Source organism: Hyperolius riggenbachi, chromosome 1 (assembly GCF_040937935.1).
Source record: "Hyperolius riggenbachi isolate aHypRig1 chromosome 1, aHypRig1.pri, whole genome shotgun sequence".
NCBI classification, from domain to species: Eukaryota; Metazoa; Chordata; class Amphibia; order Anura; family Hyperoliidae; genus Hyperolius; species Hyperolius riggenbachi.
Genome location: NC_090646.1, coordinates 257,437,045 through 257,457,616, shown reverse-complemented (window position 1 = coordinate 257,457,616; position 20,572 = coordinate 257,437,045). Strand labels below are relative to the sequence as shown.

General features: G+C 46.0%; 1 protein-coding gene across 1 annotated transcript in view; it reads right to left on the bottom strand.

Annotated features, from left to right (window-relative positions):
• The window catches only part of NUP54 (nucleoporin 54), an 83,318-nt gene extending 63,397 nt beyond the window's left edge, over window positions 1-19,921 (bottom strand). Inside the window, exons 1-2 of the mRNA XM_068233292.1 lie at window positions 19,694-19,921; window positions 16,099-16,200 (exon numbers count right to left, since the gene is read on the bottom strand). Of these exons, the coding sequence (XP_068089393.1) occupies window positions 16,099-16,200; window positions 19,694-19,739 (148 nt within the window). The 5' untranslated portion in view covers window positions 19,740-19,921. The remainder of the gene's footprint in view (window positions 1-16,098; window positions 16,201-19,693) is intronic.
• Between the last annotated feature and the right edge of the window lie 651 nt (window positions 19,922-20,572).

Sequence of the window (20,572 nt, the reverse complement as noted above, 5' to 3'; positions counted from 1 at the left end):
CAGACACATAGAATAACATTAGCAGCAGATTTAAAAACTCAAAACGCTCCGAAAAACTCCTCTGGTGTGCACCAGGCCTTCCTCTCTTATTTTGCAGGCACTGCACTGGGTACCCGTGGCATATCTAGTACACACCCCATATAGGCAGAGCCACTAGTGAATTTAAATTCCTCAGGGAGAGGGGGCAAATGGATAAGTGCACTCATCTTGAAGCGAAAAAAAAAAAAATATAATGATTTGTATGTGTAGTACAGCTAAGAAATAAAGCATTAGAAGCAGAGAGAGAAGTCTAACATTTGTTTCCAGTACAGGAAGAGTTAAGTAACTTCAGTTATCTATGCAAATAGCCATTGAGTTCTACAACTTTTAGGCCTCCTTTCCACAAACTGTTGATAGGCAGTGAAATGCCTCTCAAACTGTCAACTGCTCACTGCTACCTGGTAACTGCTTGTTGCTGCATGATAACTACTTACTTCTGCCTGGTAACTGCTTGTTGCTGCATGATAACTACTTACTTCTGCCTGGTAACTGCTTGCTGAGCACACAGCTCAACAGTTTGTGGAAAAGAGTACTGAAAGTGGCAGAGAGCTCTGACTTCTGATTAGGTGATCTCAGCTGTACTGTTTTTCTTTTGCAGAGAATAGGTTCAGGACAGGTCAAAAGTTCACTGCCTGTTCTATAAAAACATTTAGAATGCTGAGTAATGTGTAAATTGCAATTTTTTTTGCTACCAATGTTCTAGTAATTACCCCTACTACACAACCAATTCATGATAATCTTTTTTTTTTTTTTTTGCTTCAGTGTCTCTTTAAGTCCTAGTTCAGCCTTCCAATCTTAATGCATATGGGTCAGCATGGTGGTGTGGTGGATTGTACACTTGCATTCCAGCACTAGTGTTCCAGGTTAAAATCTGGGCCCATCGCTATCTGCATGGAGTTTGTATATTTTCCCCAAGTTTGCATTGGTTTCATCCAGTCACTCCAGTTTCCTCCCACTTCCCAAAAACATTAGTTCATTGATATTCCCTAACAATTGGTCGTAGAGACTGATAGGGACATATGACTAACTCTGGTAGGGATTAGATTGTGTCATTGTGAACTCATTTAGTGGCCAGCACTACTGCTACATAAGAGTCTCATAATGATAAAATAGTAATATGTTGTAGCCACAGTGCTGGCTACAGAGTAATTCTATAAGCAGCATAGGAAAGAGCTGCATGGGGTGACTGTGTGCTCTATAGGAAGGCTCGATTCACACTGACCTGAATGCACAAAAGTGCATTCACAGGGTATCTGCAGTGTCTTGTTCAAATATGCAAAAATATGCATCTGGTCCGCTGCTGTCACCATCACAATCGTATTCCAAAGCTGATGCTGGCACAGCTGCTTGAGTCCACTGCAGGGAAAAAGCATTGGTATATAGATCTGAGACCTGGCAGAAGCATGGGGTTCCCCATTGGATAGCAACAGACCAATGGGAATCCTCTCTCCACAGGGAGGACTCTCATTGGTTCATTGAGTGGTGGACCAATGGGAATCTTCCGATGAAAGGAGGATTCCCTTTAGTCTGTTGTAATCCAATAGGGAGCTCCCTATCCATATACCAGGAAAAATCATGTACAATAGAGCCTTCAGTTCCACTTGTCCAAACGGATTAGTAGGGAATGAATGGACAGATGTGAACAGATCCCATTGCCTAGCATAAGATCTGTTTGCATTGCTGAAAATTGCATTAAGTGTGCTCAGGCACCAAGTTGTACCCTAGCTAACAAACACCCATTCTCCGTGCAGCTTCATTTTTTGTAAATGGATCCTGGGTCATAACTGACTTTTCTAAACAGAGTTTCCATGGAACAGGAACATCAAATATGAAAACTGGAAGTAATGGCAAAGTTCAAAATGTATCTTTATTAACAATGAAAAATCTGGGAGGGTTCGCTCTTGCTTAAACCCATGTTCACATGTACTCAGGGTACAATTTAACAAACAGTGCTCTGTTTGCTGAGTCTTACAGTCTTGACAGATGTAGAAATTCATGCTCACAAGCAATAAAAGGAATCCTGTATATAATGTATCTAAAAACATTACAGTATATGAACACGTCACATGTAATGCAGAGACACTACAGATAGTCCCTACATTTGCATTAGCAAGGATCACAGTATATTTAATAACATAGTGCAAAGAAAAATGGTGTGCTGTAAATATTTTTGTTAAAGTGAACCTAAAGCCGGTTAAAAAAAATGAGATTAACTCACTTGGGGCTTCCCTCAGCCCCCTGCAGCCGATCGGTGCCCTCGCAGCTCCGGTCCGATGCTTCTGGACCCGCCGGCGACGACTTCCGGTTTCGCCGTCACCGGCCGACAGGCATGGGAACGCGAGTGATTCTTCGCGTTCCCAGCCTGTATATCGCAGGGGGCTGAGGGAAGCCCCAGGTGAGTTAATCTCATTTTTTTTTAACCGGCTTTAGGTTCACTTTAAGCAGCAGGGGCAGCCATTCTATCACAGAAATAAAACCCACATATATAATTAGATAATTTTTCTACTTACACAACATATCTATTGTACTGTCCACATTTTGATTTCAGTGAATTTTATATGATAAAGAGAAAACCGTTTCAGGCATATTCAATTTTTACTTCTGACTGAAGCCAATCCTGATGTAATTTCCTCCCTTACTCTTTTTTTTCTCTCCTGGAAATTGCACTGTAATATCTAGCTTGCTTTGTAAACACATGTGAGCCCAGCATAGATCATATTTCAGCAGCTTCCCAGTGAACTGCTCTCAGCCAATCAGCGAGTAGCAGAAATGTGGAAGGGGAGAGGACAAGCTTTCTTCTCATCAGCAATGTACTAAATACAGCCAGGCTGACTGAGATACCATTTATTACAGCAGAAACATTTCTGATTAGATTGGAATCAGGTTGACAACTGCATAATAAACACAGAGCAGTGGGTAAATGGAATTGGATTTTGTGCCCGCTTTAACTCTGATTAATACAGAGCCAATATTTTCTATGGCACTGTACAAAGCAAAATACAAATACAGTTACGAATAACAATGTACCAGCAATACAGACAGGGTCTCACAAAACACAGCACTTACAACAGGAGGGTCATGCGCTTTCAAATTTACGCTCACAAATGTGGTTTGCAGTGTGATTCCTGCCTTGAGCAGCATTATTAGCAGGAATTCAGCAATAAGACTATTCTTCTCTCAATTCATGCTGCTTTTAAAAGGTTACAGATGTATGGAACTGACAAATGTGTTTAAAAATGGAATTCCACAGAAAAAGAAGATTTTGGGAAGTCCTGTATACATGAATGCCACAGTGCCCCACTGAATATTAGACCATACCTCAGTAAAGATCTGATCTAATATTCCTTACCCTGCCGCAGTGAGCAGTACAAAGATAGGAAATTATTCTGGTAGACAGAAGAACGTTGTATGCAAAAAGAAGACCGTCATTGGGGTGTGATCTGAAAACAAGAAAGGAGAGGTATGGAGGAAATATATTGCAGAGAGCTTTGAGGGCTATCAGTTTGAACTGGATCCTCTGGTACCTGAGAGTCAGTGAATTGCTTCACATAGCAACAACTGTTAAAGAGAACCTGTGACTTAAAAAAAAAAAAAAAAAAGTTACACGTAGATGGAAGCAAAGTTCTGCTCGCCCAAAAGCAATATGTATATTTGCTGAGGGTACTATTCTACCACTCCACACACCGAGCCGAATATGCAATGTAATATCAGCTCTCTTACCCACTCCATAGCAACAGAGCACGTCTGTACAGCATCGGGCCTTGAAGTGTCATCCGAAGAATTGAGTCCAGATCTTGGCGGGCAACAAAAGTTGAAGGTGTGTATGCACTTTTAGAAAACTGTTTTAGTCATATTGATGGGTGTTTTCTATTGTTTTTGCTGATCTTTCACCAGCCCCACCTGCTAAGGATTCTGCTAGGCCAGCTCTTTATCCCAACAGTACCTTTCACCCTCTTAGAAATCCCCCTCATCTTCAACCTGCTTTATCAAAATTCTGAACTGGTTGTCTTCCTGGTGTCACAGTGAGACTTGTAGAAAATGCCAGAAAAATTATTTTCCAGATAGCCAATGTCTGCCTTTCAGTCAAGAGTTATGGAAAGGCAACAAGAGTACATATGATCTACCGTATTCTTTAATATTACCTATGATTGGAAGTGTAGCAGATAGCTTGTTGAAGTGGCATTCCTTTCAATAGAAAACTAACAAATGCTTGCACTGTGGTGTCTGAATTTTTTTAAGGAAAACTCCACCCACCTCAAACAAGGAATTGTGGTTTAAAGGACAACTGAAGCAAGGGTGATATAGAGGCTGCCATATTTATTTCCTTTTAAGCAACACCAGTTGCCTGGCTACCCAACTGATCCTCTGCCTGTAGTACTTTTAGTCATAGCCCCTGAACAAGCATGCAGCAGATCAGGTCTTTGACATTGTCAGATATGACAATATTAGCTGCGTGCTGGTTTCTCATGTTATGCAGACACTACCAGGGCTGTGGAGTCGGAGCAATTTTGAGTACCCGGAGTTGGAGTTCATGGTTTCATAAACTGAGGAGTCGGATGATTTTTGTACAAAATCCACAGCCCTGGTAAGTATTAGACTAAGGAGTCGGAGTCGAGGAATCGGAGCCATTTTGGGTACCTGGAGTCGGAATCGGAGGTTTCATAAACAGAGCAGTCACAGTTGGAAGATTTTTGTACCGACTCCCAAGCCCTGGACACTACTGTGGCCAAATAGATCAGCAGGGCTAACAGGCAACTGCAATTGTTTATAAGGAAATAAATATGGCAGCCTCCATATTCTTCTCACTTCAGCTGTCCTTTAACATACCTAGAACCAATCCATTGGCCAGCAGTAGATCTACATGACAGACAAATCCCTGCAGATGTGCATGCCCATGCAGCTCTTCTTGCTTGCAATGTTACAGAAGTCCATTTAATCAACTATAGATTCCAACAGGAAGTTAAAGCCAACCGTGTAGCTGCAACCCAGGATTGCAGAACAGACAATTAAAATGGCCATGGCACCACCTGTTTAAGGGCCTGTGCCCACTAACGCAGTTGTGTCCGCTTTTCAGTTATACATCAATGTTACAGATGCTGAAAAGCGGACAACTGCGTTAGTGAGCTCAGGCCCTAAGCAGATCTACCTATGGTCATCACACAGGTTTATAGGAGGAATACCCCACACTGATGAATAGTAAACTGCAAACTGGCAGAGTTGTTTTATCACAGAAAAGTGGCTAATTTTAAAGTGGCTAATATCAAATTCCAATTGGTGGATATGAAGTACAGATAAACCATTATTCTCTGCACCATGTTAATAAAAGGAGGATCACAAATCATCACTGTAAAAGTCCATAAACAGATAGAGCATTTTATAAATACAACAACATACTTGCTTTATTTTTTCACAGGTGGATCACAGATGATGTACCCCACTAACTGAACAAAACTTGAAATGGTAACAGATTGGTGGAATGTGTGTGATATAAAACTGCAGTGCTCCAAGAATAATGCCAAGCTGATAAATAATAAAATTAAAATAAATCAAAATATCTTACATCAAGGTACAGCACATAACCCAGCATAAGCAATCTACATACTCCATTCTAAGGCCCAGTGCACACCAAGCGGTTTTAGCAGCAATCCGCCAACCGCATCCGCCTGTGAAAACACTTGGCTTATGTATTTCATTGAGATGGTGTACACCAGCGGTTTGAGGTTTTTAGCATACAAGCCTCCTGTTGCACGTTTGCGGTTTGCAGAAGCGTTTCCGCCTTAATGTTAAGTATAGGAAAAGCTCAAACCGCTCTGGAAAAACGCTAGATCAGAGCGGTTTTCCAGGCATTTTTGTTACAGAAGCTGTTCAGTAACAGCTTTTCCTGTAACAAGGTTTGTAATCTGCTACACAAAAACACTCCCAAAAACGCTAGGCATGTTTACAAAACATCTCTAAACATGCCTAGAATCGCTCTGAAATCTGCTCCAAAAACCTCTAGCATTTTAAGGATCTGCTAGCAGTTTTGGTGTGCACTGGGCCTAACTCCAGTTCTTGTGCAATAGGATATTCCATTAAGACACATATGACAGTATCTAAGGGCTAATAGATTAGTACTGTACAAAGATACGTAATCAGTGAGATGTTTACTCATGGAATAGGGTTAGATAATTCACATACCGGTAAGTCAAACAAACTTTTTTAATAAAACTTGTTGAAAAAAAAAATTGCCAGTGATGATCACTTTTATTCTTGGATCACTGCATGGCTGAGACCACGACAAACATCACATACATTCGAAATGTTCTACCTGCGCTTGCCAGGGTGTTACCAAAATTGAAGGGCGGAGCTGGTGCAGTGGAAACACTGAAGTTACCAATGTTAAAGTTTAAGGCAGGGTTAACAGCTAGTCCGAACCCACCAAAGTTAAAACCAGTGGTGTTGGAGGTCGCTGACTCAAGCCCTCCAAATCCTGATGGGTAGGAAGCATGAAGAAAAAGGTGGCAGGAAGTAAAAACAATTTTAGATAGCGTTATAGGAAAGACATAGCTAGGTTGCCTTTATTCAATTGCAAAAAAAGTTACACATGCACAGTATGACAAACTACTGTATTTAGCTCAGTATTAGGGCTGGTTCACACGGACGTCCGCCCGGATTCCAGTGGCATCTCGTTATGCGGCGTCTCGGCTGTATTGCGTTTAGGCTTTCGGTGGCTTCCCATCGCGATCTGCTTTTTTCGTCCCAACAGTGGGACATTAGACGTGACGGTTAATCTACCCTGGACGCTACACGTAGCATCCAGGGTCACCTAAAACGACGGGGAAAATGTGGATAGGAATGGTACGTTCACATAAACACCGGTAAAAGCCCGCTACAAACACTCCCATTCACTTGAATGTTTAAATGATGACTCCCGGGCGCCGGCATCCGTGTGAACCAGCTCTTACAGATTTGCAGTCTACATTGCTGTATTCTCACTCTTGCCACATTTATACAGGTGAAATGTGTGTTTATGTTGATGCAGTTGTTGACACTGGCAGAATTCTTTTCACATCATCAGTCTAATAAAATGAATAAAAAAATGCTCCATAAGATATTAAATGCAAACTGAATGACCTGCACTACATGATAAAATGACAACCACCTATCACCACCATAAGGATGGTACTCTACACAGAACTGCTTAGATCTTTAAAAAAAATAGGGTGCATACACACATCCAATTATAACTGGTCAATCACTGACCAATTTTACCACCTCCATGTAGTATGAGGGATTTTGGATACCATTAGCAGATTGTATAGGTGAACTCTTATACTACATGGAAGTAGTACAATTATTTGTCAATCAAAACTGGATGTATGTAGTAGACCTATGCCTAATACACATGGTACGATTTTCCGTGCGATAGATGGATCCGATAGATAAAACCTGTCATGTCCGATATTGCTCCCGATCGTTTCTACGCTCAATTTCTCATAGCGGTGAATGGAAAACTATAAGAAAAATGAATGAAGATAAGAGAATCGAGCGCTGAACAGAGTGCAGTATCGTGTGGAAAAAACGATCGGGTCGCAAAATCGCGCGGAAAATCTTACCATTTGTACCCAGCATTAAATCCACTCATTGCAATATGGTGGAGATGCATGCACATAAGAGACCGATGCTATCCTGCCTGAAGGCCTTCTCCAAACCTTCTTTAACCTCCCTAGCATTAATCCAGAGTCAGGCTCGGGATGGAAAGCTGCAGGACAGGGTGGTAATCCCGTGCCTGCACGAGTTTCATGCAGGAACTGCTGCAGACCTCTTTGTGGTATGTTTTTCTTCTTGTTTTTAGGGTCTAAAAGCTTATGAAAAAAAATTGTATGGCTTTTAGACCTTACATCTGGAAATAATCATAATGCCAGAGAGGTTAAAGTTGAGCCTTAAGGAACAAAATCACATACTTAACCACTGAGATAAAGGTTTCCATTTAGCGGAATAATGAGGCTGTGGATCCCAGCGGTAAACGGCGAAGACGGCCACCGGCAATAGCTCGCGTGAAACAGCTCTCAAGCACTTGACAACTGCAGCCATTTAGCATGTGCTCAGTAGGCTAATGCCTCATACACACTTGAGATAAAAGTCTTTGGAAAATGCAAGATCACAGACCAATTTTACCCCCTTCCATGTAGTATGAGAGCCATACCTACACAGTCTATTCTATTGCGCTGAACTCCCCATCAGATACAATCTTTGCAAGATGCTGCACACAAAGATGCTGTACACACTCAAAAGATCATTATCTGCAAAAGATCTGTTGCTGCAAAAAATCCATTCCTGCAAAATGCATTCATAGTCTATGAGATCTGCAGATCCTCATACACACCTGGTTTAACAGACTTCATCTGCATATCTGGCAATCATCTGCAGATCTGAAAATCCATCCTGGTGGATCTGATCTGCAGATGATTGCCTGTTAAACAAGGTGTGTATGAGGATCTGCAGATCTCAGACCATGAATGCATTTTGCAGGAATGGATTTTTTGCAGGAACAGATCTTTTGCAGATACTGATCTTTTGAGTGTGTACAGCATCTGTGTGTGCAGCATCTTGCAAAGATTTTTTTCTGATGGGGAGTTCAGCTCCATAGAAAAGACTGTGTAGGTATGGCTCTCATACTACACAGAATGGGGTCAAATTGGTCTGTGATCTTGCATTTTCCAAAGACTTTTATCTCAAGTGTGTATGAAGCATTAGTTGGAGCATTAGGAATTCTTTCTCAAGGGATCCTTCTGGTTCTGGCCAGGATTCAAATCCTGGTCTACAATGTAATATAGTGCCCCAAATACTATACAGTCACATAGCCATGTGACTTCTTTTCCCCTTACCAAATGCACTGCATGAAGAAAGCGGTCTAATAATGCCTTAAAGAGAACCCGAGGTGTGTTTAAAGAATGTTATCTGCATACAGAGGCTGGATCTGCCTATACAGCCCAGCCTCTGTTGCTATCCCAAACCCCACTAAGGTCCCCCTGCACTCTGCAATCCCTCATAAATCACAGCCATGCTGTGAGGCTGTGTTTACATCTGTAGTGTCAGTCTCAGCTGCTCCCCCGCCTCCTGCATAGCTCCAGTCCCTGCCCCCGTCCCTTCCCTCCAATCAGCAGGGAGGGAAGGGATGCAGGCGGGGACTGGAGTTCTGCAGGAGGCGGGGAGAGCAGCAGACTGACACTATAGAGATAAACACAGCCAGCTCCGACAAGCTGTTTGTCAGCAGCACGGCTGTGATTTATGAGGGATTGCAAAGTGCAGGGGGACCTTAGGGGGGTTTGGGATAGCAACAGAGGCTGGGCTGTATAGGCAGATCCAGCCTCTGTATGCAGATAAGATTCTTCAAACCCACCTCGGGTTCTCTTTAAAGGGAAGGTTCGGTGACATCATCGGACGTCCTCCGGGCTGTACTGCGCAGGCTCAGTAGTTCTGAGCTTGCGCAGTACAGCCCATAGGACGTCCGATGACGTCATCGCGCACGGGTGTACCGCAGATTGGAGCACAGAAGAAGCCCGACCTGGCCGCCAGCATGGCCAGGTCGGGTCGGCCAACGGGAGCCTGCGGAGCGGCGCCGAGGGCACATCCTGCCTGCCACGGGCTGGAGGAAGCCCCAGGTAAGTGGATTTTTATTTTTCCCCCCTCACCCTGAACCTTCCCTTTAAAGGAGTCATCAGGCAAAAACAGTGTGCCCTCCACCCCCACTCTACTTACCCGGGGCTTCCTCCAGCCTCTTGCAGCTGACATGTCACAAGCTGCAGCTCCGCTGTCAGCCCGGGGTCCCCGCCGGTGCAAAGTGTGACCTCCTTTAGTGCGCCTGCACCGTTGTCTATCAAGTCCATGTTGTCCACAGGGCAATGCGCAGGCACAGTAGGTTCTGTGCCTATGCAGTACACCAGACAACGCCGCTTGCGCAGGCGCTTTAAAGATGACCTCGAGGTCGCCCTCTGCACTGGCGGGGTCCCTGGGCCGACACATGACCACGCCCTAAGGTCAGATATGCATTCTGAAAAAGTACTGTATGTATTAACAGGAATTTAAAACACTAATTCCAATTCAAGTTATGGAAAAAATAAAAACCCAGTTATTACAAGCACACACTTTAGCAGGAATAGCTGTAGTCTCCAAAACAAATCTAATAGTGCCCATACATGGTACAATTTTTTTTTCGATTAGATAGATCATTTTGTTCAATTATTCTGTTAGATCACATACAGTGGTGTGAAAAACTATTTGCCCCCTTCCTGATTTCTTATTCTTTTGCATGTTTGTCACACTTAAATGTTTCTGCTCATCAAAAACCGTTAACTATTAGTCCATGATAACATAATTGAACACAAAATGCAGTTTTAAGTGATGTTTTTTATTATTTAGTGAGAAAAAAAACCTCAAAACCTACATGGCCCTGTGTGAAAAAGAAATTGCCCCCTGAACCTAATAACTGGTTGGGCCACCCTTAGCAGCAATAACTGCAATCAAGCGTTTGCGATAACTTGCAATGAGTCTTTTACAGCGCTCTGGAGGAATTTTGGTCCACTCATCTTTGCAGAATTGATGTAATTCAGCTTTGAGGGTTTTCTAGCATGAACCACCTTTTTAAGGTCATGCCACAACATCTCAATAGGATTCAGGTCAGGACTTTGACTAGGCCACTCCAAAGTCTTCATTTTGGTTTTCTTCAGCCATTCAGAGGTGGATTTGCTGGTGTGTTTTTGGTCATTGTCCTGCTGCAGCACCCAAGATCGCTTCAGCTTGAGTTGACGAACAGATGACCGGACATTCTCCTTTAGGATTTTTTGGTAGACAGTAGAATTCATGGTTCCATCTATCACAGCAAGCCTTCCAGGTCCTGAAGCAGCAAAACAACCCCAGACCATCACACTACCACCACCATATTTTACTATTGGTATGATGTTCTTTTGCTGAAATGCTGTGTTACTTCTATGCCAGATGTAACGGGACACGCACCTTCCAAAAAGTTCAACTTTAGGCTCGTCGGTCCACAAGGTATTTTCCCAAAAGTCTTGGCAATCATTGAGAGTTTTTTTAGCAAAATTGAGACAAGCCTTAATGTTCTTTTTGCTTAAAAGTGGTTTGCGCCTTGGATATCTGCCATGCAGGCCGTTTTTGCCCAGTCTCTTTCTTATGGTGGAGTCGTGAACACTGACCTTAATTGAGGCAAGTGAGGCCTGCATTTCTTTAGATGTTGTCCTGGGGTCTTTTGTGGCCTCTCGGATGAGTTTTCTCTGCGCTCTCAGGGTAATTTTGGTCGGCCGGCCACTCCTGGTAAGGTTCATCACTGTTCCATGTTTTTGCCATTTGTGGATAATGGCTCTCACTGTGGTTCGCTGGAGTCCCAAAGCTTTAGAAACGGCTTTATGACCTTTACCAGACTGATAGATCTCAATTACAGTACTTTTGTTCTCATTTGTTCCTGAATTTCTTTGGATCTTGGCATGATGTCTAGCTTTTGAGGTGCTTTTGGTCTACTTCTCTGTCAGATAGCTCCTATTTAAGTGATTTCTTGATTGAAACAGGTGTGGCAGTAATCAGGCCTGGGGGTGACTACAGAAATTGAACTCAGGTGTGATAAACCACAGTTAAGTTATTTTTTAACAAGGGGGGGGGGGGCAATCACTTTTTCACACAGGGCCATGTAGGTTTGGAGGTTTTTTTCTCACTAAATAATAAAAAACCATCATTTAAAACTGAATTTTGTGTTCAATTATATTATCTTGGACTAATAGTTAACGGTTTTTGATGAGCAGAAACATTTAAAGGGAAGGTTCAGGGAGGGTGGGTAAAAAATAAAAATCAAATTCCACTTAGCTGGGGCTTCCTCCAGCCCGTGGCAGGCAGGAGGTGCCCTCGCCGCCGCTCCGCAGGCTCCCGGTGGTCTCCGGTGGCGCGCCCGACCTGGCCAGGCCGGCTGCCAGGTCGGGCTCTTCTGCGCTCCAAGGCCCGGAACTTCTGCGTCCCACGCCGGCGCTCTGACGTCATCGGACGTCCTCCGGGCTCTACTGCGCATGCGCAGAACTACTGCGCATGCGCAGTAGAGCACGGAGGACGTCCGATGACGTCAGAGCGCCGGCGTGGGACGCAGAAGTTCCGGGCCTTGGAGCGCAGAAGAGCCCGACCTGGCAGCCGGCCTGGCCAGGTCAGGCGCGCCACCGGAGACCACCGGGAGCCTGCGGAGCGGCGGCGAGGGCACCTCCTGCCTGCCACGGGCTGGAGGAAGCCCCAGCTAAGTGGAATTTGATTTTTATTTTTTGCCCACCCTCCCAGAACCTTTCCTTTAAGTGTGACAAACATGCAAAAGAATAAGAAATCAGGAAGGGGGCAAATAGTTTTTCACACCACTGTATAAAGATTTCTCCAAAATGTCCGATCAGATTTTTATTGAAAAACAGGATAATCATTAAATTTTCTGTTTATTCGACCAAAACTATTTAGGGCTGGTTCACACTGAGGCTTTGCGGCGTTTACCACCAAGAGTTCGGGACTCTTCAGCTAAACGCTCCCATTCCAGTGAATGGGAGCATTTAGCATCGCGTGATTTCAGTTGATTGCGCAAAGGCGGCGTTCCCATCCAGATTTAACGCGGCGTTTCTGCCAGCCCTGGAAGCCGCATGCGACGTCCAGGGTCACCTGGCCACCGCAGCTTCATGTCCCCTTGCGGGGAGGAGATATGCAGATCGCGGCGGGAAGCCGATGATCGCCGTACCACCACCCCCGAAAGAGACTACACGGCTTCCAGCCGCCCTAACGCCGCCTTGCCCTCCATGTGAATCAGCCCTAAATCGAAAATCTTTTTTTTAATTAAGAAAAATTAACGTTTTTTATTGTACCGTGTATGGGCACCTATCATAGCTGTAAAAACAGAATCAAAAAGCTGGAGTTATTACCTAGCTTATTACTGGTTGCTTAAAGGGACTCCGAGCTCAGAAAAAAAAGGAAAGTTGTACTCACCAGGGGCTTTTTCCAGCCCAGTGCTGGTCGGGAGGTCCCACGCCGGCGTCCTGGCTCCTCTCCTTCTCCCCGCTCCGGAATGGCTGGCAGGCCGCAGCCCGGGAGACACTCTCCCGAGTGTCGGGCTGCTTCTTTCGCATATGACGCGGATTACGTCACACGCCGGCCGCCTCGCGTCATCACGGTGGCCGGCGTGAAAGTACTGCGCATGCGCGCTTTTTTCGCGCATGCGCAGTACTTTCACGCCGGCCGCCGTGATGACGCGAGGCGGTCGGCGTGTGACGTAATCCGCGTCATATGCGGAAGAAGCAGCCCGACACTCGGGAGAGTGTCGCCCGGGCTGCGGCCTGCCAGCCATTCCGGAGCGGGGAGAAGGAGAGGAGCCAGGACGCCGGCGTGGGACCTCCCGACCAGCACTCGGCTGGAAAAAGCCCCTGGTGAGTACAACTTTCCTTTTTTTTTTCTGAGCTCGGAGTCCCTTTAAATGTGGTTTACATGCCCAACTGTGAGCAACCAGCAACAGGCAATTTGTACATACCTATGTGTAACGCTCCATAGCAAAACCTACACCTAAAAACATTAACCCCCCCTGGCGGTATGATTAATTCCAGATTTTAGGGTCTTTTTAAAATGTTTCAGACCCTAAAAACAGGGGAAAAAATCATGTCGCCAGAGTCTCTGCAGCAGCCCCTGCTCTATCAGCGCCTTGGGCTCCAGCACTGCAATTTTACCTCAGTCCTCCAGGTGGCGCTGTAACTCTGTGGTGAGATTGAGGAGTGATCTCACTAGAGTGATTCAGGGCTGGAACCCACAGGAGCGCTTTTGGCAGCGTTTTGGCAGCACTGCGATACGCTAGCAGTTTGCCAAAACGCTGGGCTAATGTTAATGGATGGGGCAACTTCCACAGGAGCGTTTGCGTTTCCCAGAAACGCAAACGCAGGACCTGCAGCATTTTGGGAGCGTTAGCGCTTCAATGTAAAGTATTGAAACGCTAGCAGAAACGCTCAGCAAAACCTAAACTGAGCGGTTTTGCTAGCGTTTTGCGGTTCAGCACACTGTAACAAAATTAAAAATAATTCACAGGACCAATCAGGATAAAACCGCAAAACGCAAAACGCTAGGCACCTGCTGGGGAAAAAAATACAATGTTGCAAAACACGACCAAAAACGCGCATGAATCCGCTTGCAAACGGCTCAGACAAAACGCTAGCGGTTGCGTTTTGCGTTTGCGGATTTCAGTGGGTTCCAGGCCTCAGAGTCTCTGAGGACAGGAAGGAGAACTGCTACAGACGTCTGGATACCCTGGGAGGAGAGTAAAAACGCCCGTTGTGCGCTATACTATGCATTTAAATATTACCAGTTGCCTGACTCTCCTGCGGATCCTGTGTCTCTAATACTTTTAGCCACAGACCCTGAACAAGCTTGCAGATCAGGTGCTCTGACTGAAGTCACTGGGTGTGTGATTCAGCCACTACTGCAGCCAAAGAGCTCTGCAGGACTGCCAGGCAACTGGTATTGTTTAAAAGTAAACATCCATATCCCTCTCAGTTTAGGTTCCTTTTAAATCAAACCTGAAAATTTGTTGAGGAAAGCCTCCTCCACACTCCCTTTTGTTTACAAGGGTGACCGCACTACGAAGGAGCCAGTAGGGTTGGTGCCTGCGCAGTAGCACACAGCCGCTCATGTATGGATAAAACAGCCATGCATTAGCGGCTCCATGCTACTGTGCATGCTGTATTTTGTGCCTGTTCAGTGTGGTTTTGCTCATACATGAAGGGGAGTGCTGCTGCAAACAATATTCAACATTAATGTTGAATATTGTAGAAAGGGTCCAAGCTAAAGAACGGAGGAGCAAAGGAAGACCGGGGAAGTCTCTGGACTATCCGAAGGCTTCCTTCTGCTGAGGTAAGAATCTAACTTACTTTTTTCTATATCTCGGTTCAGTCATGCGTTAAAAGAAATAGATTGGCATATGTATTTCTCTTCATGTGTACTTCAATTTTAATCTCTGAAGTTTGCATAGCAGCCATTTCAGCATGATGTAAAATCTGGTTCATTGAGCAAAAAGAAATAATGAACATTGAGGCTAGGTTCACACTACACATGGCAATGGACAAACAGACATGTCAACAGATCCTATGTTTAAAGGGACACTTAAGTCAAACAAAAAAAATGAGTTTTACTCACCCAGGGCTTCCAATAGCCCCCTGCAGCTGTCCGGTGCCCTCGCCGTCTCCCTCCGATCCTCCTGGCCTCGCCGGCAGCCACTTCCTGTTTCGGTGACAGGAGCTGACAGGCTGGGGACGCGAGTAATTCTTCGCGTTCCCAGACACATTAACATTCTCTATGCTGCTATATGGTATATGATATATGCTATAACAGTATAGATGGCGCTATTGTGGCCAGGAACGTGAAGAATCACTCGCGTCCCCAGCCTGTCAGCTCCTGTCACCGAAACAGGAAGTGGCTGCCGGCAGGGCCAGGAGTATCAGAGGGAGATGGCGAGGGCACCGGACAGCTGCAGCGGGCTATTGGAAGCCCCAGGTGAGTAAAACTCATTTTTTTTGTTTGACTTAAGTGTCCCTTTAACACGTACATAGTGTCAGCTGACAGAATTAAGAGTCCCAACCTGCAAGACTATTCCAGACACTGCATGGAAAATGGACAAGTCATTGATAGCAATGCCATCTGTGACATATCCGTCACAACGGAAACCAACGGATGATGCCGCACACAGTGGATCGTGCCATTGGATCAGCTGTGACTGTCCAAGTTGTGGCTGTGGTCTGATGTGAACTGAATCCTAAATGTAAACCACAAATCCAGCCCCTTCCCTAGCACAGCTTGTTTGTCCCATATTGTGTGCTTCTTCCTGGATGCAATCCTTTTAATTACAAACAAGATAACTAGTCATTTGACCAAATTGAGCTCTTTACAATATAAGTATGTGTCTACTTCATCAGAACTAAATTGTGTTGCTATATACTAGCCTAGACTTCTATTTGAAAATATCTTATAATGCTTTATATATGTTTGTCTGCATGGCGTAATAACTAGACATACCTCCAAATCCTGCTGATGCTGTTGTTGTGGTGGTACCAAACCCAAAACCTGAAGCTGTTGTTTTAGGTGTAAAATTTCCAAGTGAAAAACCAGTAGTGCCTGCTGTAAAATATTGTGAGAGTTAAAAAAAAAAAAAACAACCTAAAAAAAGGTCTACGACAGAAGTAACTCTATTTTGTCACTGAAATATGCATGTTAAATAAAAGCAGCAAAACTTGATCCAGTGTGGGTTTCCAGAACTTAAAGAGACTCTGTAACATCAAAAACCTCCCTTGAGGGGTACTCACCTCGGGTGGGGGAAGCCTCCGGATCCTAATGAGGCTTCCCACGCCGTCCTCTGTCCCACGGGGGTCTTGCTGCAGCCCTCCAAACAGCCGGCGACAGACCCGACTGTAGATTCAATATTTACCTTTGCTGGCTCCAGCGGGGGCGCTGTGGCTGCTTTCGGCTCGGAAATAGACGGAAATACCCGATCTCCGTCGGGTCCGCTCTACTGCGCAGGCGCCGGAAACTTGCGCCTGCGCAGTACAGCAGACCCGACGGCAATCGGGTATTTCCGCCTACTTCGGAGCCGACAGCCGTCAGAGCGCCTGCGCAGGAGCCGGGAAGGTAAATATTGACGTCACCGCTGCACGGAGGGCTGCAGCGAGACCCCTGAGGGACGGAGGACGGCGTGGGAAGCCTCATTAGGATCCGGAGGCTTCCCCCACCCGAGGTGAGTACCCCCCAGGGGACGTTTTGATGTTACAGTTCCCCTTTAAAGTGCACCTGAACTGAGAGGGATACGGAGGCTGCCATATTTATTTTCATTTATACAATTCAGATTGCCTGGCTGTCCTGCTGAGCCTCTGTTTCTAATACTTTTAGCAGTACACCCTGGACAAACATGCAGATCAGTTGCTCTGACTGAATGACGGGTTAGCCACATGCTTGTTTCAGGTATGTGATTCACATGCTACTGCAGCCAAAAAGATCAACAGAACTCCCAGGCAACTGCATATGTTTAAAAAGAAATAAATGTGGCAGCCACCATATCCTTCTCAGGTGTACTTTAAAATCTGACTTACAGACTGGTCTGTAACACAGAGGACTTTGTCCCTTCATAGACTCTTCTAGGCGCCCCCAAGAAGCGCAACTATTGTGCCGCAATTATAAATGAGTTTCAATAATCAAAAAGCTCCCCTGTAGCTGCAGGCAATCCAGCGCTGGCTCCACGAAAGTGTCCGGCAATCCTCCCTCGACAAGCCTGACAAACGCTGATTTATTTACCTTTCCTGACTCCAGCAGGGGGCTTGTTGCAGCTCTCCGCATGGAGATAGGCGAAAATAGCCGATCTGTCTGGTCCGCTCTACTGCGCAGGCGACTTGCGCCTGCGCAGTATAGCGGGCTGACAGCGACCGGCTATTTCCGCCCATCTCCGAGCGGAGAGCCAATACTGCGCTGGAACCGGGAAGGTAAATATTTACATCCTCGCTGTTCGGGAAGCTTAATCGCTGCCGCAGGACCGAGGAGGACAGAGGAAGCCTCAATAGGATCCGGAGGCTTCCCCCACCCGAGGTGATTACCCACCAGAGGAGGGTTTTTTTGTTACAGGTTTTCTTCAAAATATCTACTTTTGGGAACAAAAATCTCCTGGCCAGGAAGCTGACACTACCATGTAGGCCATACCCGCCTGTCATTGCAAGAGCATGTCGTCTGTATAAGATTCACCGGAGTCCCACATCAACTTGGTTCTGGCATGCAGCCCAGCCACCTCGCAGAAAGAGGCCTATACCTTTTTTATATCTGATAAAGAAAAGGCCAGGGAGTGGAGCTATACACTGGAACCCAACTGTGACAGCATTCCAGTGAATCTTATTACACAATGTGTTGAGGCATTCTTACTTTTAAGCATTAGAGTACCAGTGTTTTTATGTACACCAGAGATGCAATTTAACCTCCTTGGCGGTAACCCCGAACGTAGTTCGGGGTAAGCCGCGCAGGAGGTCTTCTCCCTGCTGGGCCGATTTGTTTAATTTTTTTTTTGCTGCGCGCAGCTATCACTTTGCTAGCTAGCCGCCACACCGATCGCCGCCGCCGCCGCCGCCGCCCTGCACTCGATCGCCGCTATCCGTCGCGCGCCGCCCCCCCCCCCGACCCCATGCGCTGCCTGGCCAATCAGTGCCAGGCAGCGCTGATGGGTGGTTCGGGACTCCCAATGACGTCCCCACGTCGGTGATGTCATCCCGCCCCGTCGCCGAAGCCCTCCAGGAAATTCCGTTCTTTGAACGGGATTTCCTGATCGGAGAACGCGGAAGGCGAACGAAGCGGGCGGGGGGATGCCGCTGGACTCGCTACATGATATTAAAAAAAAAAAAAAAAAAAACTGCTGCGCTGCCTCCTGGCGGAATTTTTTATACCGCCAGGAGGGTTAAGGCTCGGTTCAAACTTGCTTTAAAAACGTGTCCGTGAGATACGTTTTTAAAGCTCCTCGAAAACGCAGGAAGCAGATCCTATGTTAAAATAGGACCCACTTCTACTTGTTAAAAAAAACAGATGGACGAGAAAACATGCCCAATGAAAGGCAATAAGAACAGACTGTCCGTTCTCACTAGGCTAGTTGCCGCATCCACGTCACCCGGTATAATCACATCCACGCCGCTGTGGTGACGTAATATGCATGTGTCGCGCTGCCCATCTCTGACACTCGTTCACTTCTGAACAGTCTGGTGACCAGGTATTCTTCATTGAGCTACAGCAGACCAATGTGGAACCTCAGCAACAGGGAGAATTCTCATTGGTTCATGTTAAACCAATGAAAACTCTACCAGTTTCTACGCAGAATCCAATCAAATCCTTTTTTTTTCCTGTCTGCGCCCTCTACAAGTGCTCTTACCAAGGACCAAGTTTACAGTAGAAAGGCTCAGTCCACACTTGTGCATATGCAGAACGGCAAAGGAACGTGCATCCGCTAGGCATTCTGCATCCGCTTTGCACAAATACACTGTTCCGTATTGGTTCCATGTTTGCAGCATTGCCGCTCGTTCTCTTCAGCAGCTCGGAGGCCAGCAGAAGCATGGCTCTCAATAGGCTGCAACAGGACAATCCTAGGCAATCTAACTGTGGGAACATAGAGTGATGTGCAAGTAGGCTGCACATCACTATCCAAAAGTCCCTGCCACACACAATTTAGGGTACTAAAATGTCCATGCTATACATGCTATCTGAAAACGTGCAGCATGCTGGGCAATGGTTTAACAAGCACACAGAAAAAAATGCATTCAGTGTGAAGGAGTACATTGATTAACATTGGCTGTCATTTTTACTTACAGTTTTCATTTGCACTGAAACAGATTGCATCACACAAGGAAGGTGTATAAGCCTATTGACTGAAAATCACTCGTAGACAACTATTAACTAACAAATGTGTCAAGGGGGTACTTGAGATATTACCCAAAACGGGCTACACTGACTTAATAATCAAACTGTATTTCAATTGCTGTAATCGTGTTGAGAGACAGCAGTAACATAAGGTTTGACAAGCATGATGTGTGACAGCGTGCTGCTTCTATATAACACCCCCCCGAGCTTTGTGTCCCCATCTCTATCTTCCTACCTGGGTTAGTGGTGGCCCCTGTAGCAGATCCGAAGTTGAACGCCATACTGCTGGTGACGAGTCCTGCAGTTTTGCCGATTTACAAACTGCAGAAAAACCGCGCTCCCACCATCAAGAGACAGACGCACTACAGGCACTGCGCATGCGCACACAAGTTAGCGCGGCATGCCGTACATCGCCATGTCGCAACTTAGTAGCCGTTGTAGTGTCGAGGCATTATTCCTATCGAGGTATCATACCTCCTCTGCTGCGCACGCGCATAGCCTTTCTGCTCATGCGCAGAAAGGCTAAGGGCAAATTGCTTTGAGATTCATCCGCGGCTTGTCAGTCCTTCCTACACCCGCACGCCATCTGCAGAGACAAGCTGCGTGGTGGCCGAGGACGCTGACCAACAATGTGGTGATCCCGGTAGAGGCTTCAGTCAGCTGCCTGATCACCCCCAGACCCCGAATCTAGTCGGCTGCTTATCCTAGCCTTGAAATTAGATACGGTTAGTTTTGTGCACATCCGCGGCTGCAGACTAGAGCGGTGGGTTTCCGCCCGCTGCAGCCACCAACACTACGGCATTCCCGAGGGGTGAGCGAGTAAGAGGGAGCCCCAAGGTGAGAGAATGGGGGGGAGACGTCCTCCCTTCTCCACCGCTATGCCCATCGCTCCCTCTTCTCTTCTCTGCCCTGCCTTTCCTCCTGGAAACACCTAAAGACCTGACTATTGGGAGGACACTTCTATGCATAACTATATATACTGGGGACACATATATATCTGGCTACATATACTGGGGACACCTATAGGCCTGGCTACTTACACTGGGGACACCTATAGGCCTGGCTACTTACACTGGGGACACATATATATCTGGCTACATATACTGGGGACACA